Source organism: Ambystoma mexicanum, chromosome 6q, assembly GCF_040938575.1.
Source record: "Ambystoma mexicanum isolate Mex_15411 chromosome 6q, UKY_AmexF1_1, whole genome shotgun sequence".
Lineage (NCBI taxonomy): Eukaryota > Metazoa > Chordata > Amphibia > Caudata > Ambystomatidae > Ambystoma > Ambystoma mexicanum.
The window spans coordinates 76,959,084-76,986,215 of NC_090937.1; the positions used below are offsets into that span (position 1 = coordinate 76,959,084).

The 27,132-nt window shown below is 49.2% G+C and overlaps 1 protein-coding gene across 5 annotated transcripts in view; it reads right to left on the reverse strand.

Moving 5' to 3' along the window:
- Positions 1–27,132, reverse strand: part of CENPC (centromere protein C) — a 1,963,500-nt gene that overhangs the window by 802,576 nt on the left and 1,133,792 nt on the right. For all 5 annotated transcript variants that reach the window (XM_069630493.1, XM_069630492.1, XM_069630490.1 and 2 more), the window contains one exon: positions 13,767–13,904. In XM_069630493.1, the coding sequence (XP_069486594.1) occupies positions 13,767–13,904 (138 nt within the window). The remainder of the gene's footprint in view (positions 1–13,766; positions 13,905–27,132) is intronic.

Genomic DNA, 27,132 nt, shown 5'->3' on the forward strand with positions numbered 1-27,132 from the left:
AGGTACATTGTGCACTGATAAAATGTTGCTAAGAACTAGCAACAAAGTGAAAGACGAAGGGAAATAAGGTCTCCCAGTACTGACTGTCTTAACAGCATGTCAGTTTCCTCATAACAAAACGAGCAAAAGCCCAGCAGAGTACAGTAGAAGGCTAGGCTCCACTGGCAAAAGTCAGGCTATGGAGGTCAGACAACAGCAACAAGTTGGGGGGTATTCAACTGGAGAGAAATTTACCCATAAATGTAAATTTTTCTTAAGTCTCCCCATACCGTTCAGGCAATCCAAAGATCCCGAGATTGTTGTGGCACGCTCTGTTTTCAAAGTTATCAATTTTAGAGGTGATTTTGCCCTCTCTTCGTTCGAGTTCTGACAGCGTCATGTCAATTTAGGAGTGTACTATGTTTGATTATACTAAAAACCTTGGATTCTGTTGACAATTGCGTCGACCCTGCGATCCAGCTTACCCAGCGCTTCAGACCAATGTCAGCCCTTATGCCCCCTATCTCCTCAAGGAGCAGTGCTTTGTCCTTCGTGGATACTGGATCGTCTGCCATATTCACCCTTGGGGATCGCTCCATGGACTGAGGAGGTATTGGGTGCTCTTGGAAGTGGTATTTATGAAGGGTGGAGCGTTAGGACATCTGTGAAAGCCTTTTCGCTCCACTTGCCCTTCCCTCTTGGTGCTGCAGGTCGTAATCTGGGCTCAGCCTCCTGGCAAGGCACCTAGCTGACAAAACGGCCTCTGGCGAAGAAAGAACTGTGCACACCTCAGAGTTGAAACCTGCCTGGCTGAAGACTCTCTTGTGCATTGATGAGCCGCAGCCAGTCGTGCTCCCTCAGATCCCAGCATGACCAAAGCCCCTTGCGGAGAGCGATGGCCCGTTGAGGCTGCTGGACTATGGCCCACCAACTAGGGGGACCAGTGGCACTGCAGGATGCAAGGTTAACTGGAGAAAGTACACGCACAAAACATATACCGTTCCTCTGCTCTACAGAACTGCCTCTCCTGTGCTGTGAAAGGGAAATCCTGTCAGAGGGTCCACGTTGGTCCCGTGCCCCTATAACTGGCAACTTGCACCCACTCACAAGATGGCCCTGTGCGGTTTCGTGAGGGATGTTGCACTCCGAACTCCTGCAGACCAAGATGAGTGGAGCCCCTTCCCGCCCTGCCCTCCAGGGCAGACACCCTCTGCCCGTTTATCAGTGAGACCACCTCATCGAGTTCAAGGGCACAGTGCTTCTTGTTTATCACACCAGCATCCACTTGTTTGTCAGACGTCGCCACCCAGGGCTCCCGACCCAGCCTTCGATCCCCATTCACGTTGCGGGGTCGGAAGGCCGGCCCTCTCCTCCTGCCGCTTCCCAGTTCCCCTTTGCAGTGGGCCTGAAGCCTCTGCATCGCTAAAACCCGCACAGGGTTCCGACCCAGCATGGATCTAGCAGCCCGCCCCGGCCCGCTTCTCACTCGGCGAGCTTCGTCCCACAACCTCCGAATGCCTCCAAACTTGGAGCAGACGTGCCTCAATGCTTAATCTCTAGGGCCACAATGTCAATTCCACATATGGGGAGGATTCCACATATGGGGAGGGGCCTCAGATCTCCTTTTAAACCACTGCACCGAGAGCAGAGTGCATTAGGAAGCCATCCACTGTGCGCCCCCTGGTGGCCTCAACATCTTTGGTGTGACATTTTTCAGATTCCTCATCCCTTGCTTTTCTTTATGTGAACTCTGCTGGTGGTTCTTGCACAGAGCTTTGGAGATACTCTTCCAAAGGCATGATCCTGAAGTGCACAGTTAGTGTTTACCCAGCTGAATACCACAAAACCTTTTTCTGTTCTATTTTTCAGAGAACTGCAAAATTCCAAAACTCACCTCACTAAATTAGAACCACCATCGGCCAGCCGTGGTGGTTAGTGCATTAACTTCATTGTGCAGGAAATAGCAACTGATTTATGGGGTCTCATATAGCAAAGATGAGTTCTAATATGCTCTAGGGCCCAGGATCCTGTATCTCCAGTTCCTCGTTACGTTCCCCTTCCCCACTGCATCCCAAACAAGGGAGCTACATTTTGCGTCAAAGAATCTAGCTACTGGTGACATGTAATTAAGCCTGAATGCTAGCGTTGAGTGGTTTCTCAAGCCATGCATTCAGCAGAGGCATGTACATAGTGCAATTACATTCAAATATATTCTGGAAATGAGCAGAACTAGCAATTAGGTACAGAGAACCAATGTTTAGTTTGGATGTCTGGGTTGTGTGCCAACCTTATCTTTGTTATCTTTGAACTACATAGCTTCTGGGCAAGGCTGGATAGGGGAGAAAACAGGCAAATGTAGGCTACATGTTCTTTAGCAACCAGCCGTAGCACAATAAGAATGCAGCTCGCCATTCAGTGAAAAGTTTAAGCTTCTTGTGTTGGCCTTGCTTTATTGATAACACAGCAACTCACTAGACTGATAAAAAAGCTATTTTTTTACGAGGCAGCAGCTCACCAAGGCTGGATAAGGGAGGATGTAGGCTATAGGTGTAGGCACCTTATTGGCTACGAGGGGAGGAGGGCAGTGGCTCACTCGAGGCACTCTGCTAGAAGAGGCAGAGATTGCTTAAACAGAGCTTGAATATTAAAAAAGGTTAGTTTCAGGGAGCAGGGGGAAGGTGGCAGCAGGAGATAAGAGGTATGCAGACCTGAGAGAGATGGAAGCCAGAGGATTAGCCAGGAACAGACTGGAATCGATGTCTCCATGCAAATTCCATGGAGGGGGGTGGAGGGGAAATCCCTACTTTTTTCGGCCTGACTTTCTGAAGTAACTAAATTGTATTTCTAGGGTTTGAGTTCCCAAAGGACTCTTGTTATACGCTTGTCAGAATAACTACTTTTAATGGAGCTGCATGCTATTTAAAGCAGTCAGCTCACCACCTATAAATAATTGACTGTTGCACAAACAATAGTCCATTCTAGTTGACAGAGATTCTGTCATGCCTGCGCCATGGGCGCATTCATTGGCGATCAATATGGACTAATTATTATTCATCTATCTGCGGAGAACTCTTGGATCAACCGTTGTTCACTTTTTGGACCTTGTTTCCCATTTGCGAGACTTTGGTGCTTTTCTATTTTTCCCAACAAACTACACTTACCACAATGCACTTGGCTAGAACTATCTATTCCTGGCCATTCCTATTTGTCATCATCGGAACTACAATCCCCAGAAGCCCTAGGGATCAGCTCTGCTTCCACCAGCTCAGGAACAGAGAGGGAGGAGGCAGATTGTATGCAGGTGTGCTGATCCAGGTGCCACCAATTAACCTGCCACTGTGCTGGGTAGGGCGGTATAAAAGCTGCTGCCTGCAGGGGCTCAGTCTCTTGCATTAGAGTCCTTCTGCCACCTTTTTGCTTTGAACTACGGATCTTGTATGCGGTTCCTTCTTACTCCGGATTTGGATCCAGTGCCCTGCCAGGCTCTCTGCTGCCCTGCCAGGCTCTCTGCTTTGCAGCCGATCACGCTCTGCTGCTTTCCAGCCTCCTCCAGTGCTCTGCCGGGCTCTCTACATTGCAGCCGATCACGCTCTGCTGCTTTCCAGCCTCCGCCTTTGCCCTTCTGGGCTTCTGCCTTGCAGTCGATCACGTTCAGCTGCTACCTTCCGCCATTTTCTCCCAGGCTCCTGCCTTGCAGCCGATCACGCTCCGCTGCCTTCAACCTACAGCCTTCGTCTGCTGGGCTTCCAGCCTAGCAGTCCTCTACAGTCCTTTGCAGCCTTCTACAGTCAGCGGCCCTGTTCCTCTGGGCTTACTCCTTTCTGCCGGTACTTCTGGCTCCTTGCCGCACAGTCTGCTTCTCTCTGCTGCCAACAGCCCTTGTACTTGGGGCTTCCTACCTTGCAGCCGATCACGCTCCACTGCTTGCTACCTACAGCCTTTGTCCGCTGGGTTCTCAGCCTAGCAGCCCTCTTCAGTACTCTGCAGCCTTCTACAGTCAGAGGTCCTGCTCCCCTGGGCTCACTCCTTGCTGCCAGTTCTTCTGGGCTCCTTGGCGTGCAGCCTGCTTCACTCCGCTGCCCTAAACCCTTTCCCTCTGGGCTCCCTTCCTTACAGCCCTGCTCCTTTGGGCTTGCTCATTGCTTTCTTGCTCTTCTGAGCTCTCAACCTTGTACCCTACCGTCCTCTGCTATCCACAACAGTTTACCTACATTATTTACTTTCAGTTATTGCAGTCTCCCTGTTTCCTGACTTCTGCTCCCTTGCTATCTTGTTTTTCAACCCTCTATTCTTTATTCCAATCCAATCCTGTTATACAACTTTTTCTTCATTTCCTTCAGCTAGTTTGCTATCGACTTCCTTTTTCCTGGATTTGTCTGTTAGTGTCTTCTCTTGTTCTGTTTGTAGACCCCTTGTACAGAGCTTGTCTGTTGGTTTCCGTCAGGCAACCTCTGCCCTTTCTCTTGTCTCGTTTCTGTGTTACAGACACCCATAGCTGTTGTTCCAAGCCATGAGCAATCAGCGTGGGCCTCTGTTATAGCAAACTGTGCAGAAGGCTAGAGTTTTCCTAAGGTCCGTGGAATACTCTTTTCCTATTTCTGCATACACCCCAAGAGGGAATCAATTCTGTTGTACCTTATTTCCTTGCTACACTTGCTTACTCTTCGTTCTCAGTACTTTCAGCAGTGTGTGTACTTATCTGTCCACCTTATTTTGGCACAACCACCCAAAACAGTTCCAGCGTGTCCTGTGCCACTCTTTACAGAGTGCCATCCGTGACAGATTCCTTTTAAAGCATTTTTCCTATTTTTGCTCTGTTTTGCTAAAAGGAACCCTGGTAGGTTTGATAGGTGGTTATTGATGTTTTTGGGGATTTATTCTCGCTTTCTGCAGACCACAAGCATCAAACTCTTTATCTCCCTACCTTCTAAGGATAGTAGTGACTATAAGAACCCATTTTTACCCATCTTTAAAATGACACTGGGAAAGAGGCAAGGTATTAATAAGCAAGGTGGGCCATTCTATATGGTTGCCTACTGAGATCTGATGAGGTAGGCAGTTATTTTTCAATTGGCTAATATGCTTCTGAAATTATTGATCTCGAGTCGCGATAGAGGAAATGACAATGGTAGCTTATTATTCATTAATTACCTTTTGCATATTAAGGGTGTTATGTGTAGTGACAATAATGGTAGAAATGTTTCATTATTGCTTAGAATTTATAATTTAAAGAATTAGACTATACATGCGAGCGTAAAGAGCACTCATTGAGTGTTCATTATTGAGAATCATGTCAGGAGCTTTTGAGCTTGAGTATCATGTGTGGGGTATCTATTTGAAGTATTGTATATTGATATGATGCACCATATATATATTATATTCAATGAAAAAACTTTGTTAAAGGGACGTTATGGTTCCACGTAAAACCGAAAAACCCTTGAAATTCGCCAGTTATGGTAAGCTAAGCAACCATAACTCGTGCCACCACCGTGCACTGCTAAGACTAACATCCACGACATCAAAGATGACATCACAAATGTCATTGATGACATCACTGATGACATGACATGTGAATGTACTTTTCATGAAATATGGGTACAAGGGATTCTTATTATAATGTTGCGAAAAAAGTGTCAAGGATCATTGCAATAAATATCATACCTTACTTAGTGCATTGAACGATGCATTGATATAAATAGCATTCTATTATGGGGTTCTATCTAGTATACTAAGCTACTCATGCAGAAACATAGCATTGTGTGCAGCGTACAAGATGAAGGTATAATTTTTGTAATGTTAATATGTTGAATAATGAAATGATAATTGTTTTCTTAATAGATTTTTGTGTACTGTGAAATATGTAATACGTAGCTAATAAAACCCATGTATTACATAATTACATTACTATAGACAAAACACAAAGAGACAAGAACACATACCAATATGGGTATATACAGGGAAAGTGAAGTTAGCAAAAAATCACAAGTAGTAGCAGAAACAATTCATAACCTAACTGATAATTTTCATGCAAATAAATGATTGCTGTTTCAAAGCTGCTATTTACCCTATGTATATGTATCACTTGATGTGATTGGACCCTAAGGAAAGTAGTGTGAGTACAATGTATACAAATATGACCATATACAGGGAAAGTACAGCCATAAAAAAACAGAACTATCAGAAAGTGCTGATAAGTCTATTGATTATCTTTATGCACAAAAGGATTGCTGTCTTTCAAGCTTGCGTCTTCCCCTATGTATATGTTTCATATGATGTGACTGGACTCTAAGGGAATTACTGTAAGAACCTACTTGAAGGATACGTCTACAAATAAAATACATTTTTTAGTTTCTGACTGTTACTGAAGAAAACCATGTGGCCTAGATATGTCAGCAAAAGAAAAAAAGAGTGAGCCAGACATGTGATGTCATCAGTGATGTCATCAATGACATTTGTGATGTCATCTTTGATGTTGTGGGTGTTAGTCTGAGCAGCGCACGGTGGTGGCGCGAGTTATGGTTGCTTAGCTTACCATAACTGGCGAATTTCAAGGGTTCTTCGGTTTTACTTGGAACCATAACGTCCCTTTAACAAAGTTTTTTAATTGAATTTCATAGGTTTTTATTAGTGCAACTTAACCATAACGTCCCTTTAACAAACGTTTTTTGATTGAATTAGACCACTAGCATCTTAGGTCCTCAAAGTGGGAACCCCAGGTGGTTAAAAAAAAGATTTTTCTTCCCAAACCGGGACGCCTGAGGCGTCCCGGTGCAGGAGGGAAAATCTTTTACCAAGATGGCCACCATGGAAAGGGAAGGGGAAGGGGGGGTGTATAAAGAGAACACAACAGGGCATGAGCAGGGGGGGGGGGGATCAGGAGAGAGACACAGGGCATGAGCGGGGGGTGGGTGGGAGGGATATGGGGCATGAGCAGGGGGTGGGCGGGAGGGATAGAGACACACGGAGCATGAGCAGGGGGTGGGCGGGAGATATAGAGACACACGGGGCATGAGCAGGGGGTGGGCGGGAGGGATAGAGACACAGGGGGCGTGAGCAGTGGGTGGGTGGGAGGGAGACACAGGGGGCATGAGCAGTGGGTGGGTTGGAGGTAGACACACGGGGCATGAGCGGGGGGTGGGTGGGAGGGAGACACACGGGGCATGAGCGGGGGGTGGGTGGGAGGGAGACACACGGGGCATGAGCGGGGGGTGGGTGGGAGGGAGACACACGGGGCATGAGCGGGGGGTGGGTGGGAGGGAGACACACGGGGCATGAGCGGGGGTGGGTGGGAGGGAGACACAGGGCATGAGCGGGGGGTGGGTGGGAGGGAGAGACACACGGGGCATGAGCGGGGGGTGGGTGGGAGGGAGAGACACACGGGGCATGAGCGGGGGGTGAGTGGGAGGGAGAGACACACGGGGCATGAGCGGGGGTGGGTGGGAGGGAGAGACACACGGGGCACGAGCGGGGGGTGGGTGGGAGGGAGAGACACACGGGGCACGAGCGGGGGGTGGGTGGGAGGGAGAGACACACGGGGCACGAGCGGGGGGTGGGTGGGAGGGAGAGACACACGGGGCACGAGCGGGGGTGGGTGGGAGGGAGAGACACACGGGGCACGAGCGGGGGTGGGTGGGAGGGAGAGACACACGGGGCACGAGCGGGGGGTGGGTGGGAGGGAGAGACACACGGGGCACGAGCGGGGGGTGGGTGGGAGGGAGAGACACACGGGGCACGAGCGGGGGGTGGGTGGGAGGGAGAGACACACGGGGCACGAGCGGGGGGTGGGTGGGAGGGAGAGACACACGGGGCACGAGCGGGGGGTGGGTGGGAGGGAGAGACACACGGGGCACGAGCGGGGGGTGGGTGGGAGGGAGAGACACACGGGGCACGAGCGGGGGGTGGGTGGGAGGGAGAGACACACGGGGCACGAGCGGGGGGTGGGTGGGAGGGAGAGACACACGGGGCACGAGCGGGGGGTGGGTGGGAGGGAGAGACACACGGGGCACGAGCGGGGGGTGGGTGGAAGTTAGAGACACACGGGGCACGAGCGGGGGGTGGGTGGGAGGGAGACACACGGGGCACGAGCGGGGGGTGGGTGGGAGGGAGACACACGGGGCACGAGCGGGGGGTGGGTGGGAGGGAGACACACGGGGCACGAGCGGGGGGTGGGTGGGAGGGAGACACACGGGGCACGAGCGGGGGGTGGGTGGGAGGGAGACACACGGGGCACGAGCGGGGGGTGGGTGGGAGGGAGACACACGGGGCACGAGCGGGGGGTGGGTGGGAGGGAGACACGCGGGGCACGAGCGGGGGGTGGGTGGGAGGGAGACACACGGGGCACGAGCGGGGGGTGGGTGGGAGGGAGACACACGGGGCACGAGCGGGGGGTGGGTGGGAGGGAGACACACGGGGCACGAGCGGGGGGTGGGTGGGAGGGAGACACACGGGGCACGAGCGGGGGGTGGGTGGGAGGGAGACACACGGGGCACGAGCGGGGGGTGGGTGCGGGAGAGATACACGGGGCACGAGCGGGGGGTGGGTGGGAGGGAGACACACGGGGCACGAGCGGGGGGTGGGTGGGAGGGAGACACACGGGGCACGAGCGGGGGGTGGGTGGGAGGGAGACACACGGGGCACGAGCGGTGGGTGGGAGGGAGAGACACGGGGCACGAGCGGGGGGGTGGGAGGGAGAGACACACTGGGCACGAGCGGGGGGTGGGTGGGAGGGAGAGACACGGGGCACGAGCGGGGGGTGGGTGGGAGGGAGAGACACACGGGGCACGAGCGGGGGGTGGGTGGGAGGGAGAGACACACGGGGCACGAGCGGGGGGTGGGTGGGAGGGAGAGACACACGGGGCACGAGCGGGGGGTGGGTGGGAGGGAGAGACACACGGGGCACGAGCGGGGGGTGGGTGGGAGGGAGAGACACACGGGGCACGAGCGGGGGGTGGGTGGGAGGGAGAGACACACGGGGCACGAGCGGGGGGTGGGTGGGAGGGAGAGACACACGGGGTATGAGCGGGGGGTGGGTGGGAGGGAGAGACACACGGGGCATGAGCGGTGGGTGGGAGGGAGAGACAAACGGGGCATGAGCGGGGGGTGGGTGGGAGGGAGAGACACACAGGGCATGAGCGGGGGGTGGGTGGGAGGGAGAGACACACGGGGCATGAGCGGGGGGTGGGTGGGAGGGAGAGACACACGGGGCATGAGCGGGGGGTGGGTGGGAGGGAGAGACACACGGGGCATGAGCGGGGGGTGGGTGGGAGGGAGAGACACACGGGGCATGAGCGGGGGTTGGGGGAGGGAGAGAGACGCACGAGGCATGAGCGGAGGTTGGGGGGAGGGAGAGAGACACACGAGGCATGAGCGGGGGTTGGGGGGGACAAACAAAAACACGGACATGCCGCACGAACATGAGTTTGTGCGGCAGATCCCGCTCCTCGGCCCTCCACTGGCCACCGTGTGCGATGGCGTGAGCGGGGGGGCTGGAGGAACAGGGGACACACGGAGCATGAGCGGGGGTGGTGGGGACAGGAAGGACACACGGGGCATGAGCGGGGATGGGGGGGACAGGAGACAGACACACTCCTGTGGACCTGACAAAGCCTCTCATGCGGGAAAGAAAGATGGCGGGCATCTCTGAAGCCAGACGCACTGCACGCTTTCATCGCATCCAATGAGAGAGCATGTGAGATGTCCGCGGACATCACGCAAGCTGCTGGCCCAATCACTGTCCTGTCCGCGGAGCGAACAGGGAAGTCCGTCCGCGGACCGAACACAGATATCACTAATTTGTTTTGCCCTACTTTTTGGTCATTTAAAAAAAAAAACTACTAGACAGATTTTCACCAAATTTGCAAAAGCACGCTTTCGGGACCAAGCCGCTGCTCCTGGTCCAAATTTGGTGAAAATCAGTCCAGCGGTTTGGGCTGTAGGCGCGAGCAAATTATTTTCCCCCATTCAGTCTATGGGAAAAACAGAAATTTTGGGAACCCCCCCTATAACTTTCCTCCCCCCTGCACGAATCCTCACCAGACTTTGCAAAACAATTCAGAGTGGGCCATATACTTTTTTTGCATGTTTTAATACAAAAAGAGTTGATGTAAGATTTGAGCAGTGGACGATCAATAAAATATGTGACATTAGCAAACCACTCCTGTGTGGATGACTGAGATTAGCGCCCGCTTCAGGGGGTTGCTGCCTACTCTATTGATTGATGCGCAGTGACAGGTAAATGCTATTCTCTACCTCTATTCTCACCACAGCCCCAACGGGCGGTGGGGGGGGGGGGCCTAGGGGCAGAGGAAAGGCTTTGTGAGGAAGAGTGAGAGAGTGTGAGAGAAATAAAATCACGTTACTGAAAGCAAGGAGATATTAGACTCTTTCTTGGCTTCAGAGGTAAAACTAACAGTACAAAAATCACCAATTTGACAGATCTGAGCTTTTGTATCCATTAAAGGCTTTATTTCGGCTTACACCATTTCCAACAACACATACAAGAAAACAGCATCAACAACAATTTCATAAACCCATATTAACTACCAAACCGATATAACAATATAACAAAGTAAAAATGTCCAAGGTTTCAGGAATGCTAGCATTGAAAGAGGGGAGTATTTCCACACAAGCTCCAGTGCAATACATAACATCATTATAGAGGAATCAAGGACATGTTAGAGCTCCAGATAACAATTTGACAACAGTACCCCAGGAAGCCAGGTGTGCATGGTCTTGCCAATCCTGATGTAGACAGGTCAATTAATTGTGAGGTAGCAATGATGACAATTCATGTTGGGCCAGTAGGTAAATATGCAGAATCAATAGCCTATCAAGCAAACTGTACATGGAATTGCAATGGTTCAGCGTTGACCAAGTTCTTGCTACAGCCCAAGGGAGGTTTAACTATGTCTCAAGTCTTCTTTAAGGGACAGGCAAAGACCATAGTGCAGGTAGCAACATGTGGACTAACTCTCACAGGCAAACATCTGTGCAATGAACCAACACCTACATAGCCAGTGCCATGGGGCATGGTAGGTAACAACTAATAAGCAGTTGCTAAGCCAAAGTTAGCTATGCATCTTCAAGGCATAAAATAAGCAGTGACACACAGCAATTTCTTATGCAATTATGTTGATTTAATAATTCAACGGATACTTGTGTAGCACAGCTTGCTATTTAAATTACCCTGTTCAACGTAAGCACAGCTCACTCTGCATTCCTCTCTTACGCGCAGGGCTTTCTACACCCTCTTTCCGCTGTTGACTGCAAGTTTAAAGGAGCTAAAGGAGAGAGAGCGCAACCGTAATAATCTCCTCTACAGTTTTAAGTGCCAAAGGCCATACCAAGTGCCACAGATGGTGGATCTGAGTACTAATGGTGATAAATACCACTTTCATGGTTGTACAAGGCTGTAATGGTGTGCTTGAGTCAACCTGGCTTGGGATGGAGGTTATTTGCAGCAATGCCCTCCCCCGAAAGTGGTATTTAATGCTATATTGAATATCTTATTAATGACACGCAAGGGCCATCTTGTCCACCTGACAATTACCCTGCCTGCTGCAACACCATAGTAAATACTTAGTGTCAGGCTTGTCCTTTAACATTATGAACTTTTTGATTTATGAAACATCTGAACTTCTTGCAGAACAATGATGGGTCAAGCATGTGGATCATGCAATCTATGGGACACTGCCATGTGCATCAGCGACTGTACCCAGCTACACAGAGCCTTGCACTAAAAACTTGTTTTTAGAGCCTTTTACCATATATATATTTATGTGTGTCCATTCATGCAGCTAACCTTTACATTTTACAGACACACATCTCACTTAAGCAGTACACAAACATGCACTATTGTTGCTCCTTTTATGTATTGGGTACAATTAACTTCTGGTGACATTTAAAGGGTTAGTACAAATTGCTAATCAAATTTGTTTGTTTACAAATCAAGACATTTTTAATTAGCAAACCCTGCTAATCTATTTTTGAAAACGAATGTATGCCTTGATCTACTGTGGGTGTAATTCCGGTCTTTTAATACAAGGTAGTGGTAATGTGCCATAAATATTATACAACATTCTGCAAGTGCAATGCATTGTTACAAACACACAGAGTCACTCAAGGTTCAAGATTGTGGAGGATAGCACAGGCGCTTAAAACCAAACTTGGTGTTAGGTACGTTATAAAAAAACAAAAAATTAAATTAGATAAACATGAATACAAGTATTTACTTTATTTTCTGTGTATTTTCAATACTGAATGTTTCCTTTAAATACACCAGGCTTTAAAGAGGATTACCCACAATTTGGGAAAGTGCAGAGCTCAACGTTCGCCCAGAGGCATTTTAGCACTTCGAAAGCAAATGGAAAGAATCATCAGGCCCAGCCTCAAAACAGATAGGTTTTCAGAGACCGCCTGAACAACAGGTGATCCCTAATTGAGCGAAGTGGCATAGGAAGCGAGTTCCAAAGTTTGAATGCAGGCACAGAGAACACTCGGCCCCCAATGCTTACACACTTAACGCGACCGGCGTGAACCGAACGCAAGAATGACATTTCAACAGTAGATACGCCGCGCCCAGGCCATAGAAAGCGTGATGCACCAAACAAAGGGAGTTGACATGAATGCGCTTGGCCACAGAGAGCCAAAGAAGGCAGCAAAGCAGTAGCGTTGCATGTCAATAATGAGGAGCATAAACTGGCACTATGGCTGCAGATTTCTATAGAACTTGACGCCTGTGTATAAGGTAGGCCGGTTGCCACAGAAAAAGAGCATAACAATAGTCCAATGCAGAGAGGCAACCACCAGAGCCCTAAACTGAACAGATATAAATGAAAGAACTTTATGAACAATTTTGAGCTGAAAGTGGTTTCTGACACACAGCACTGGTGTGCCTTTCAGGTGAAAGAGTAGCAGAGATTTGCACTCCCTGCTAATTTTTACAATGCTAATTTAACCTGATCTTTGAGATGAACATATGAAAAGATGTAGGGATAAAAAGGTGAAGTAATTGGATAAAGCAATCAAATAACTTCAACAGATGCCACTGACAGAGATACTCAATACAGCACACATTATTATCATATATCCAACTGTTTCCACAGGCATGAACACACGGGTGCCTATACCTACCTTGCTCATTGCGAAAAAGCCCATGGACCTAGGACCATTTTCTTGGGAAAATGGAAAACTGGCATGAGAAAGAGAATATGGCATGACCATTTCTGGGGGCAATAGGGTATCAGAATATACCATAGCAATTGTCTGAGGATAATGCAGCAATTAGCACGACAATGTGTGCTTATCTAGTGATGCATGGCAATGTGGGAATTGACACTGCCATATTCTAGGGCTACAACAGAAAATTAGCAAATAATAAACTCCCCATAGCTTTAAAAAACAAAAAAAAAACAGGACTACAAAATAACTCTTCCTTACCTTCTTGCCCAGAAACTCACTGTGACGTGTACCAAACCTGGTCTTTTCAAGAGCTCTGAAAACCAATAATCTGGAGCCTCTCCTAATCTCTAAGGACAACCATTGTCAACCTACTTGTCTTCATCCACCACCCTTACTCACATCCCGCCACTCTTTTTTTAACCTGATCTTTAAAAGTGTGCAGTAAAGTGTTTCACTGCCTGTTAGCTAGGAATGTGCTAGACAAATGCAATGACAAGCAAAGATGTTTTAAGTGCTCTGAAATACATGCGACACAGAGGATTAAAAAATGGGTAGTGGCATAAACGGTATGAATGGGATCACTTTCTGAGGATCTGTAATTGGACTACCTTTCAAAGGGGCTGGTAGTGGCGTTCATGGAAGGCGATTCCTTTAATTCTTCAGGTATTATAAATGTTTCAGAGGGGTTAGATGAAAGTGGTTTTTCTGACAAAGTAGAATCCTTCAGAATGGTCCTTTTCTTTGAGCTGGAATGGAAATGTGGCATAAAATGTCACAGAATATAGTTAGTAAATGTGAATGCTTGACCATTTTTATTGCAATTTTTAAGTAACAGTTGACATTTCACAGTCCTACGATAGTGTCACTCTTAAAACGGCGTGTACCTTTTATTCAGAAGGCCATCTGTATTGTAACTTTGTGACAACCTTTGCATACACTTCCTATTTAAAGTGTTTCTCTTATAACAAACAGTGAATCTTACCAGTGTATGTGCTATTGGTGTGAACGATTGATCTAACTGGCAATTAGCTAATGCCCAACAGATTGATTTGTTCAAGGCAGACTTAAGAATGTTTGGCTATCAAAGGGTGAGGGACAGTGCAGTTGGGTGGTCTGCCAATTTTATTCATATAATGCTGTCATGAAAGATATAGCCATATGTATCAAACTTGAAATGCCTCACAACTGTACTATGATACCTTGTGTAAAGACTGGAGGGGGTGTCTGTGGTACTATCCACTATATGGTTGGGGTAGAGGCACATAAGCACCCCAGCCAAGGCACTCAAAGGGTAGCATTGGACGAACAACCAAGGCGGAGACTCAAGTGAGTTGATGTAGGCTGGTTCTTAGGTACAGTGAATCCTCAAGCCCCCCACAATGGAATGTCCGCACACTATGTTATGAGCTAACCGTTGTATTTATTAGAAAATTTGGTTTAGACAAATATATACACATAAATAAAACTCAATTTGCACTCCACAAAATCTACTTCCGGCAGTTAACACAATACTATGTGGTACCACAGTAAATCTTAGCTTCAGCAATAATGCACCAACTGGCAATTGTAGTAAAATGCACCCAAATTACTAAGCAATTGTAAACCTCAAAACCACAGCCGTATAAATGTAGGCAATTTCTTTAGAACACTGGCAGAACACTCTTCAGATTCAGAGTAAAAAAGAAATTCTGTGCGATGATCCCCCCCAATCCCCCTCATGGGCAAACTGCAATAAAAGTTAGGTTATACTTTGCTTTTATATCAATGCTGAGATTAATCCTGCAGAGTCATCACTGGAGGCCAGCCTAAAATCTCTTCCCATGTGGCCTGGGGAAGCAGCCGCTACCTTATCCTAACCCTGGGGGTGCTATTATGAGGAAGGATCGCCAGGGAGGAGATGGATGACAAGTGCAAGTGGTGACTCCTTTGGGAGAGACACAGTATTCGTCCTCTTACAGTGATAAGGACCCTATAATTTCCAAATACTTAATTACATGCTGTCCCGGCCCAAGTCCCTCCCATGAAACAACTCAAAGAATAGTCTATGAAAAATCATCCAGACAAAATAAGGTTTGTACCTTGGGAGATAATGAATTAAATGTTACACCCTCAAATTATCATGACTTTGTCTTAGGTAGAAGTTCTAACCCCAGTGTTAAATCGCAAACCATTTTTATAACTAGTAACTTTGATAACTTTCACTTCACAAATCAATCAAAAATAAATACATGTAAAAGAACCAAAACCACTATGGGCTCCAGGATACAACATACCTGTGGTATTGGGATGAGGAAGAGGCACCAAGAGTTAGTAAAGATCAGAACTGCTATTGAAACCAATGTGCAGTCTAGTTGTTATAAAACAAGGCACCTGAGCAGGACATTTAAACTTGAAAATGAATCCCAGCTGAGAGATGAAGGAGTAGCAGAGGCAGAAACATTCAGGAGAACAGGAGAAAGACTACCAAAGCAGAAGGAAGAACACTGGAAGAAGAGGACAGATGAAGATGAAGTTTTGTAGAGTGCGCGCAGCAGGCAGCAGAGTCGTGGACGGCAGCGGGAGAGAAGCCCAGCCACATGGTAGTCATGCTCCCAAACTGACTTGAGCTGCTCAGATGTGCAGGAGGACGCAGAGACGCAACAGAGCCTGGTGAGCTCCAGAGAAGAGCCGTGCTGCTAGGTGAAGCTCTGCAGGAGCGGTCAACGGTATGGTCAGACCACAGAAGGCCCATCACAGCAGCCAGAAGCAAAGTGGAGATGCCAAAGGAGACCGGCGAGTTGGCCTAAAGTAAGAGGTAGCCAAGGGGCACTCCAAGAACATTTTGCAGCAGCAGATAACGGAGTACTAAACAGTAGAATAAAGAGGCAACTTCAGCGCTATTCTCATTTTCTGAGCTTTCAACTTGAGGAAACCTATTGCCAACATACAAGAGGCTATTCAGAAGCAGTAGATAGGCAACGTGGGTGCAATTCTACCATGAGAAATCAATTTGGGGAAACCTGTAAACCTCATGGCCAGCAGACAAGAGTTTTCCGGTTTGGGGGCGAGTACAACAGGAAAGCGATCAGTTGTAGTTAATCCAGGCAGGGGAGTATACCAGGAAAGAAACAGTTGTTCTGAAGAAGTGCAGTTGTGGCAGAAAGGTGCTGTTAAGTTTATAATCCTGACAAATGTTTGTGTAACAAAAGCCATTTGCTGTGTAGTCCCGACAAAGGTATTTCATTGGAAGAATATTGTGGTATCCTTATATCTGCTTTAAATACTGGGAAGAGCACTTTGTGGAGGAAACAGTTGCTTGGATTTTGGACTTGTGTTATGTCCAAAGAGAAATTTACTTTACCAAGTGGAAGACTATATTGAATGGAAAGATATTTTGTGTTGAACTGAATAGAACTTTGTAGAATCAGACTCTCTGCAGAGGACTTCCTGAATTGATTCAGGGGAAGGGAACCAAACCCTGGTCACAAAGAGTACTTTGGGGAAATCATAGGTTTGAACATTTGCACTGTTTCGTTGAACTGAAATTATAACTCACCGTAGTGACCAACGTACTCTTAGTCCATAGTCGCCTTTCCTCCATACTGCATGGGCGTCCCTCGCTAGGGAGGGGAGACGGAACCTTTTTTACCAGAAAAACCCTACTCCCCCTTTAAATTTAGGGGCGCGGCCCAGGGAGCATGTGCTCCCCTGACTCTGCCCCCGGCGCCACTCATTAGTCCCTATTGATGCGTAAACAATATTTAACATTGCCTAATGACACCATTATTATTAGGGGGGAGCATTGTTAGGGAGAATTCTCTATAAGGCTAATTTCCCAAACCTAGTGAGTCCCCCAGCAGCTTTGCTGGATTTTTGGGGTTTATTTTTTCTCTCCTGCTAAGAGTGAGATTCTTTTACTCCCACTCTTAGACATGATTTGAGGTGTTCCTTTATCTTTCCATGTGTTTTATGGGCTATGGGGTCTTTTACTCCATAGGGTCTCATGTGTTTTTAATGTGGGCTACACAGCACCCGCAGTGCAGTAACCCAGGGGTGTCGTAGCGACCCCCCAACATAGACTCCATACCCTGGGACTGACTACTGTCTCCCAGGGCATGTAAAGTCACCATTGGCTTTACTAGTTCCAAATTATGAACAGAAACCAGTACAAACCATCATATTGTGGACGTACTGGTCGGGGCAATTCGATTGCCCCAGGGTCTGTTGTTCGAGGGGGCAGTCTCCGTCCCCCCTGATCGAGTTTTGGCTGGTGGCAGTGGATACTACTTTTTATATTCGCCGCAAATATTTCTCTATGGGATTTTCTCATTGTTCGAGGCTACCAACTTTAATTATTTAATTCTTATAGCCTCGATCATACCGCCGGTTTATTTAATTAATATTAATTCCCCGGTTGGTATTTTTTGCCAGAACTCGATTCTAAAATGGCGTTTATGTTCTCTTCTGTGACTCCAACCCAAGTCAAGTCCTTTGTTCCACTTTTTGGCAGGCTTCTCCACAGAAGCCTCCCAAAGTGGTGCCACTCTGTCTGGGTACCACAGGGGTGTGGGAGGGGGTTTTGGCACCCTGGACTGAGTTACCTTGGTAACTCAAGTCGCACTCTTGTGTGATTGGCCCAAGTGGTGAGCCGGCCGGCTCACCACTTAGCATGTTTGATTGACAGCTAGGCTGAGCGAATGGGGGTGTGCTGCATAAAAGCAGGGCTTTGGGGACTGGAACTTCAGAAGTTGCCACAGGACCTAAGAATCTGAGGAGGGAGAAGCTGAGCCGACCTGCAACGACGACACCACCGGTGGAGCCCTTCTGAACCGTCTCACCACTTTTCCCGACGATAGAGGAGATCTCCAGTCCGGAGAGTCTTCTTCCTTTGACTGATGGGGATAACCAGTTTTGCCTTCTTTTCACCTTCCTGGAGCATCTCGTGGCCGCCTTGCCCGTGCCAAGCACCCCGGCAACCGGAATACCACGGTTTACTGCTACCAAGAAGAGAAGGGTAGTACCTTTTAACCGAAGAACTCCGCGGCTGGTTTCTTCCCTGGCAGTGCAACGACCTTCATCTTTCCTCCACGGCGAGACCTCTTCTTCCTCTGGACGAAACGCCGACTTGCACCTGCTGTCAGGAACAGCTGCCCCCGCTGGAGCTTCCTTCACACTTAAGGTACTGTGTCCCGCCTGGCTTCCCTTGCGACAGATCATTCGGGGTGACAGTAAAGCCTCGACTTTCTAACCTGTACTAGTCCGGGACAACCTAGCTAACTTTTCCTGACTTTAATTTCATCCTTTTTGAGCGAACTATCTACAATACTCTTTGGGCATAACCCCACTGTGTGAACCTGGACCCCTTCTGCTTGCTCTCTCCAAGAGTGGGTCTTGCAATTGACTTCCTGGCTCTCCAGCATAACTCTGCCTATCCTGCCTTACTGTGGTTCTTTTAAAAGTATTGAAACTTGTGTGCTTCCTTAACTCTGCCTTTTTCCCTCCCTTTCTTTATAACTTATTAGAGTGTCATCTTGTGTTAAGCGCTCACCTCTGTCTGAAAATAAGTGGTGTTTCTCACTAAGACTTGTCTAATGAGTGAATAGGGTTGTATATATATGATAGTGACTGTGTGCTGAATTTACTTACCTCGTTTTTTGCTAGTGTAAATCCAAAGTGTGTCTTTAAATAAATAATGATATACTTTTACACCAAAGCTCTGGTCAGTGTTTGTTTGTGCTACTGTGTCTCTGTACCTATTGTGTATACTCTGCATACTGCCTAACTCTTCTTGAGGGAAGTCTGAATGCTCAGTCACAGCTACCTAGTGAATCTGTGTGGTACAGACTTCTACCAAATGGGTTTACTGCCAAACACCTGAAGTCTTAAATCTTTTGCAGTGGTCCCTAAGGGAACTGCACAGGTTTCTGCCTAACAAGGATGGTGGGACGTATGGAGGAAAGGGGACAGTTGACAAGAGTACGTTAATCACTATGGTGAGTAACTATTAATTACTCTTATGTCCCATCCCCTTTCCTCCGTACTGCATGAACGATTACAACTAAATATAGCCCTCCTTACAAAGATAGATTCCTTAGAACTGTCTGGCCGAAAGCCGCGTCTGACTTAGAGCCGGCGTCCAAACAGTAATGCTTACAGAAAGCCGACGGGGTGGCCCGGGTGGCCGCCCTACTAACGGTCTGCTACGGTACCTGCTGCTGGAATGCAATGGCCGTGGCCTTGGCTCTGACAGTGTAGGCATGCATGTTTATTTATTTATTGCATTTGTTGTACGCCAAACCCTGGGGTATCACAGCGTAGTTACAGACATCTTAATATGATTCAGCAGTTTACAGTTTAAAGTACATACATATTCATTTTCAAAATCCTGTTTCAAAATAAGTATTATAAACATTGGTAGTACAATCATTGGTTGATGTTTACATCAAGCATATTATTATTTACATCATTAAGGAATTCCTTACGTAAAATTGATTAACAACCAGGTTTTTGAAGTTTTTTTTTAAGTGCTGGAATGATTCATTTTTGATACTTACAGGCAGGGCATTCCAGTGTTTAGGGGCCAAAACTTGGAAACTACTACTGCCGGCTCAGGAGCTTTTGAAACAAGGGATCGCAAGGAGTGAGTTATTACTCGATCTGAGTGTTCTATTGGATTCTTTTTTACCTTTGTGTTGTTGATGTAGATGGGAGCTTTCTTAGCGAGACATTTATGGGTCACGCAAAGAGATTTAAGAATGACCCTATCCTTAATGGATAACCAATGATTCTCTCTCCTGATGTTGGAAATAGGGTCTGCTTTTTTTAGCCCTATGGTTGCTCGTAGTGCTTTATTTTGCATGAGTTGTACTTTGCTTAGGTTGCTATTAGATGTCCCTAATAGGAATACATTACAATAGTCCAGTTTGGATAATATTAATGCCGTGGCTAAAGTGATGCAGTTTGTGGGAGAGAAATTGGCGACTTAGGATAATTAACTTCAAGTGTAGGATGTGGAGGAGGATAGAGCATTCACATGTTTCATCATCGTTAAGTTAGCGTCAAGGTAGACTCCTAAAGTTTTTACTTGTTTTGAGACTGGGATCAGAGTAACATCTATATTGATAGAAGCATAGTCTGAATGGAGGGTGTTGATTTTGAAATGGGAGCCCATGATGAGAATCTGTTTGCTCATCGTTGAGACAGACTGCTCAATACCATCCAGTTTTGCATTATTGCGTATAGTTTATTGATGATCATAGTGTCAGTCATAGATTCCTGTGATTGGAATGAGGATCTGGATGTCATCTGCAAAGTTAGTGTAGATGACACCCATGGCATCCAAGGCAGAAAACAGGAGCTTAGTGTTGACTGGCAATGGCCTGTGCTGCCCTTCGTAGGCCTCCTTGATGGCAGAGACCATTAACTGTGCAATAGAGGCCCTGGATGCCCGATACCTGGGCATTGACCCCCCCCAAACCCTGAAGGTAACAAGCAGTGCGCCAGACTTGCGGGAGCCCTTGGTCCTGTCCATATAGAATTCCAGAGCGCATCTGACATCCAGTGCAAGACCCGCTGAGCCTCCTCCTTAGGGTCAACAAAAAACATAGCTAAGATTATTCCCTCGTTTAGATGGAAAGCAGAGGGTACCTTAGGCAGGACCACCTTCTCGCTATGAAAAGTGGTATAGTGTTCTGAGGCCACCAGAACCTGGATCTCGCTGATTCTGCGAGTAGAGGTGAGGCCCACTAATGAAGTGGTCTTAATAGTGACCAGCCTGATGTCCGCGGATGCCACTGGCTCGAAGGGATTGTGCACCAAGGTGCACAGCACTACACTGAGGTCCGACACGGGGTGCGGTTTCCTGATGTGAGGGTAGAGCATGGAGATGCCTGCCAAATGTCTTCTGACCATCGGGTTGGAAGAGCAAAAGGTCACCTCTTTGGAATTTCTGTAGGCCTCTATGGCTAACAAAATAGGTGCGGCATGTGTCCAATTGCACGCCTGACTGCGCAAGATGCGCAGAAAAGGAGAGGACATCATCCAGTGTGCATGTAAGGGGGTCGATCTCTTTAGAGCCCGCCCAATGACAGAACCTAGTCCATCTACTCTTGTACTGGCTCCTGGTAGCTTTGTTCTTGGCCCACTGAATGGTCCTGTAGTGATGGTGACCTGCAGTGTTGGCTGCGGGAAGGGCTTGTCCTTGTCCGTGGACCACTCCTGTGTGGGGTATGGCCATTAGGACGGTTGCCATGATACTTAGTACATTTTGCGACCCCCAGGCTGAGGTCACTGCCCTGTTAAAGAGGTGAGCAGTGGCTCTCTTGATGGCCGTGATCTTGTACTCTGAGGGAAAGACTCTCTCTGAGCTTGTGTCCCAGATGAGGTCCCGGAAGGTAAGGTTCTGCGTAGGCTAAAGCCGAGACTTCATGAGGTTAATCGTAAACCCCAGGTCGTGGGGTGTGTTCCTAAGCGCGGAGGAAGTGTGGTGTACCACCTCTGGAGATCTCGCCTTGACGAGCCAGTTGTCCAGGTAAGGGTAGACGTGGTGCCCCTGAGAAGGGCTGCCACCGCATTCATGAGTTTGGTAAATACACTGGGGGCTGAGTTGAGGCCCAAGGGTAGGACCTTTTTTTGGAAATGGCAACCCATAATCCTGAAGCGCAGGAAGGCACGATGCGACCGCGAAATCGGGACATGTAGCTAAGCGTCCTTCATATCCAAGGAGCACATCCAGTCTCCCCTGTCCAATGTCTCCGCAATGAGTGCTGGCACAACCATCTTGAAATTTGGAAGAGGGAGGGAGAGGTTGAGGGTGGAGAGGTCCAACAACTCTCAGGCCAGCTTGGTTCTTCTTTTGTATGGTGAAAATCCTGGAATAGAAGCCCAATCCTCTCTGGAAGGCTGGGACTTCTTCCACTGCCTGGCTCTCAACGAGTGACCGAATTTCGCCAACAGAGTTGCTGTCCCAATCTGTGGGAGTTGAGGGGAGGAGGGAGGGACCGGTAGGCGGTTCCCTGAGGAAACTACCAAGAGGATCCAGGAGTCCAGGAAGTGTGGGTGCCAAAATTGCACGTGAAAGGCTAACCTGCCCCCCCACCGAAGGCACGTGGACCCAAAGGGAGGCGTCATGCCTTCTTTCCCTCCTAGGCGTCTGCGGAAGAAGGGGACTGGAAAAAGCCCTTACAACCCCACCCCCTTTAGTTGTTTGCACCAGTGCCGACTAGGAGACTGGACAGGCTGCCTCGACCTCCGTACCTGGAAGCCCCGGAACCCGCCCCTTGTCAGAGTGTTGATGCGACTGGGTGTATGCATTGGGCATGGCCTTCGTTAGGATAGAAAAAGACTTTGCAGTTTGCGAGCTGTTTTTGCGAGCTGTTCTTTTTATCGAATTCCTCATCGGTGGTGGAGTGAAAGAGGTCACTACCTCCGAATGGAAGGTCCAATATGCGTTCCTGGACATCAGGGTTAAACTTAGTAGCCCGAAGCCAGGCAGTCCTTCTCATGTCCGTGGCTATGCAGATGGCTCAGTCAAAGGTATCGATGTGGGCTACGGTGGACTACATGATGTGCTGCGCTACCAGTTTGGCTTCTCCTAGCCCCGCCTTGAAGCGTGCTTGGCTCTGCACCAGAAGTTTTGGAAGAAAGTCTGCTATTTACCGCCAAAGCCTTTGGTTAACGGCTGCCTGCATGGCATCCGCGTTGGATTGTCGCAGGTGCAGCGAGGTGTTGGAGTACAGCTTCTTTCCATATGCCTCCAAGATCATCTTCTCCAGCCTAGCAGCGCCAAGGACAAAGTGGCCAAAGACGCCTGAGGCTTAGAGTAGAGTGACGCTGCAGCAGTCACCGAAGAGTGCGGTTGAGGGTCCGCCGACAGCAAGAGTGGATCCCCTTCATCTGCCTATACTTGGCGTCAAGGTGCCGATTGACAGGTTGGGCCGAGTGTGGCTTGAGCCACCCCTTCTTGACCAAGGCAACAACATCTTTCTGCATCGGGATACTTGTTCTGGTAGGGGGTCGTAGGGTGAGGACTTCTGCCAAGACCCCCTCCTCGTGCTGCTCGACCTCCGGTTGAGGAAGGCACAAATATTCCACCAAACCTGCAAGCCGTTCATGGAAGGCCTTGGCTGACGACAGCGTGTCTGGGTCCTCCTCCTCGTCTGTGTCCATCAGTGTGTCCGGCTGGTCTGGAGTGGGTGGAGGTGTACTGGGGGCTGTAGTCTGTGTTGTGGAGACCGCAGCCACAGGCTGCTGCAGAGGCTGGTGTGTAACCGCCTGCACTGTGGGAGGTAGGGGAGCCGGAGCCATAGGAGGAATGCCTATGGGCGCTGGTGGAGTGATCGGAGGGAGCAAGTCCCTGATTGCTTCCCGCAGGATAGCCCCCATCTGAGGGGTTCGCATCAGCACCTGGAACCCTATCGAAAAACCGGTCTTCAGGGGCTGAAGAGGTGGCCAGGTGATCTTGACCGAGTGGCTGGAGACTGCTGGGGTCGGGGCGCACTCTGTCTCAGTTGCAGGCGGAACCTGCCCTGCACTGCTGATGGATTAACTGTAGGCCACTTACCTGGTTGACACCAGTCCCACCTTGAAACACCTCCCGTCTGCTCCATTCCTAGGAGTAGCATTAGACAAGCTGCCATTTTGTCGAGCTGCGTACCAAAGTTGTGGTGCTTGGCTCCCTGGGCCTGGCCACCTCCAAGACTCTTGCCGGTGGAGCATGAGACCTACCCTGCATCTCAGGCCGGGGCCTTGAAGGCGTATTGCTCTCGGCAGTGTCACTGGTAGTGCTGCATGCAGGGGCCCCCACGGACATTAAGCCGGTACTAGGGCATTGCCCCTCGGGTGCACACCTGGTAAAAGAACCTTGCAGTCCCTCAGCACAGCGCCCAGAAGGATCTACTGATCCCTCGGCCGTGAGGCCGGTAGCTGTACTAGCCTCAGTCAGTGTCTTGGTGCCAGAACCAGAGAGGTTCCTCCCGCTCGGTTGCTTCCTTGGGAAGGAGTCACCTCTACAGGGTGCGATGGAAAACATCCCTTGGGCCTCGATCTCTTCTGACGAAGTCCTTCAAGTCCTCAGGAGGCGACCTTTCGAAGAGCTCCCTCCACCTGGATAGCCTGGTCTTCAGTGCGTGTGGAGTCGGTGCGTCTCACGTGGTACTACCTTCCCAGCCGTGGTCGAGGCAAAGGCAGCGGAGGCAGAGAGCGTGGGGGTCGGACGTAAGAAAGAGCCCCTTGCAGCCTGGAGACCTGCTGAAGCACGCTGAAGTCGACATGCGCCGGGGAGGAGCATGGCGCCGGAGGACCAAGTACCTGATTGACAAAAAGAAGACAAAAAGACAGAAGTAGTATCCGGGGAAGAGCGAGTGGTATTAAATGGCCGAAGCCAAACCCAGGAGCGCTGGTGAAATCAGCCCGTTCCCGTCAGAGCAGAAAAGGGGACTAGGGAGCGGCACCAGAGTCCGGGGAGCGCATGCTCCCAGGGCCACACCCCTAAATTTAAAGGGGGAGTATGTTTTTTTTCTGGTGAAAATGGTTCCGTCTCCTGTCCCTAGCGAGGGACACCCATGCAGTATAGAGGAGAGGGGACAGGACGCAAGTCTAAATGTTTATTATAAGCCCATAGACTTATAATGGGAGTATAGGGGTAGCTTAGAAACTCTATAATTTACCCCCCTTACTCCGAATTTTTCCCAGACTTGGCAGAACAAAGGAAGGTCGTCCTACGTTGCGTTTCCCACCGAGATCAGCGGCCCTGGATTCACAGGTGTTGCAGGTTCGAGCTTAACTCCGGTTGGTGTTTTTTGCTGGTGCAAGGACTCTCGGTCGAAGAATCCAAAGAAACTCGATGCAGAACCCCTCTCAGGACTGGACTTGGGTCAGGTAAGCAGGTTTCGGACGATGTACACTGCGCACTGCAATGCAAACGGATTCAGTGGCCGCGGTCTTACTTTCCCTTCTATCTCGGGTCCTTTTTGCGTTAGGATGGCAATTTTCCACAGGAGGTAGTCTTGCAGGGCCAGCTGAGGGTCCACCAAGTTTCAGGGCGAAATTCGGTAAGGTGATGCTGGCAGCATGGTAGCCCAAAAACAAAGCTGGTCAGCCACAGGACGGTTCCGGGGCACTTCCGAAGGCTTCCTTTGGCAGGGCACCAAGCAGGAGTTGGGAAAGGATGGTCCCTCCACTCCAAGGGTGGTATCACCTTTGCAGGACTACTAAAGATCAAGACCAAGACAGCACCAGCCAGGCCTCCTTCAGTCGGGTCTTAGGTTTCTTTGCAGGTCTCACAGCTGGATTGGACACTTGGTTCCTTCAGATTTCTCCAGGATCTCTGAATAATGGGTGCAGGGGCCCTCTCCTTATCCTAAAACCTCCCACTAACCAATAGCAGGGGGGACACACACGGACACACACAGACACAGACACACAGACACAGACACACAGACACAGACACACACACACACACACACACGGTCCACTCAGGACCACTGTCGGGAACATTCATACATACCACTCTGACACACTGAAACCAGTATGTGGATTGGAGTCAGACTGACCAAGCCTACATCCTGCCAGCAAACACACACAGCCCTCCAGTAGCCTGCCAAAAGCTCCCGCACTCCCAGGCAGTGGAGGTCCTTATAAGGATTTTCCTGGCGTCTAAGGCCAGGAAGAAGGCTAAAGAACAGGATGGCAAAAGAACAGGCCATGTTTGACCATTAGCCACAGTTAGTAGCCAAACGCGGTAAAGCTAAAACAAAATTCACCAAAAAGTGGGGAAAAATCACTGCTACCACCAGCTCATCTTTTTAGCACACCTAGAGTAACCAAAAATCCCCTGAGTGCTAGTATAGGGCAAAAACAAAAATGCACCCCATTGCACTGCAGTGTAAGCTGCATTGCACAATGATAAAAAGTAACCACAAGTGATATAAACATTACCAAAAGTAGTAACATGATAACACGACTAAGGGAAACAATGTTTCCCAGTACTGATAGCCTGAAGGACATATCAGTTTCCCCATAACATACGAGCAAAGGTCAGAGCAGTGAAGCTTAATGCTTCACGTACTGCAAAAAGTCCAGGTCAGATTAAAAAATAAAAGCTAAAAGGTTTAGGGGCTCCATAAAAATGGAAGGAAAGAGGAATCTTTCCTAACAACTATGGGAGACCATTCCGTCCAGTCTCTGTTGTTCGTTGGAATGGCGCATGTCCACACGTGCTGCCATTTTGCCAGGTTGCGCTGCCATCTTGTCCTGGCCCGACACAGATGGGGGCTGCGTGTCTGGCAGGGTACTGGGGCTGGCCTCTGCTTGTTTGCTTGTGCCCGCAAGTTCAGACCTCCTATGTACCTCAGACGTGGACCTGGTAGGCTGATCACCATCGGACATGGAGCCGGTAGTGCTACTGTGTATAGGTGCCCCCTCGGACATAGGCCCAGTAAGAGGGCAGAGCCCCTCAGGATATTTCCCGGTATAAGCGCAGAGTGGTCCCTCAGCGGTGGGAACGGGAGGATCCGTGGACCCTTTGGCCCTGTAGCTTGATGAACCTTGGTTCCTTGGCTGGTGACAGGACCTGAATGGCCCCTCCCGCTTGGCTGCTTCCCGGGGAAGGAATTAACTTTGCGGGGTGCCTTGGAGAACAGAGCACTTGTGATATGATATGGCATTTATAACGCACCTATACACAAGAGTTCAAGGCCTTCGTCTTCTTACGCACGCACTCCTTGACATGATCTGGAGGAGACCTAAGTTCTTAAGTGACCGGGGGGTAAGGGCGTTGCACGTTGAACAGCCGTCCCAGTCGTGTTCCTCGACCAAGGCAGTGGAGGCAGAGCGTGTGCGGGTCCGATGTCGGAAAGGATCCGTCACACCTACTAAAGCCTGCAGGGGCCGACATGCGCCGGGGTGGGGTGTGGCAATTAGAAAAATGTAAGAAATTCATGGGACCAAAATCCCAGGCGAAGAACTAAGAAATGTGTGGAATTGTGAGGGGAAAAA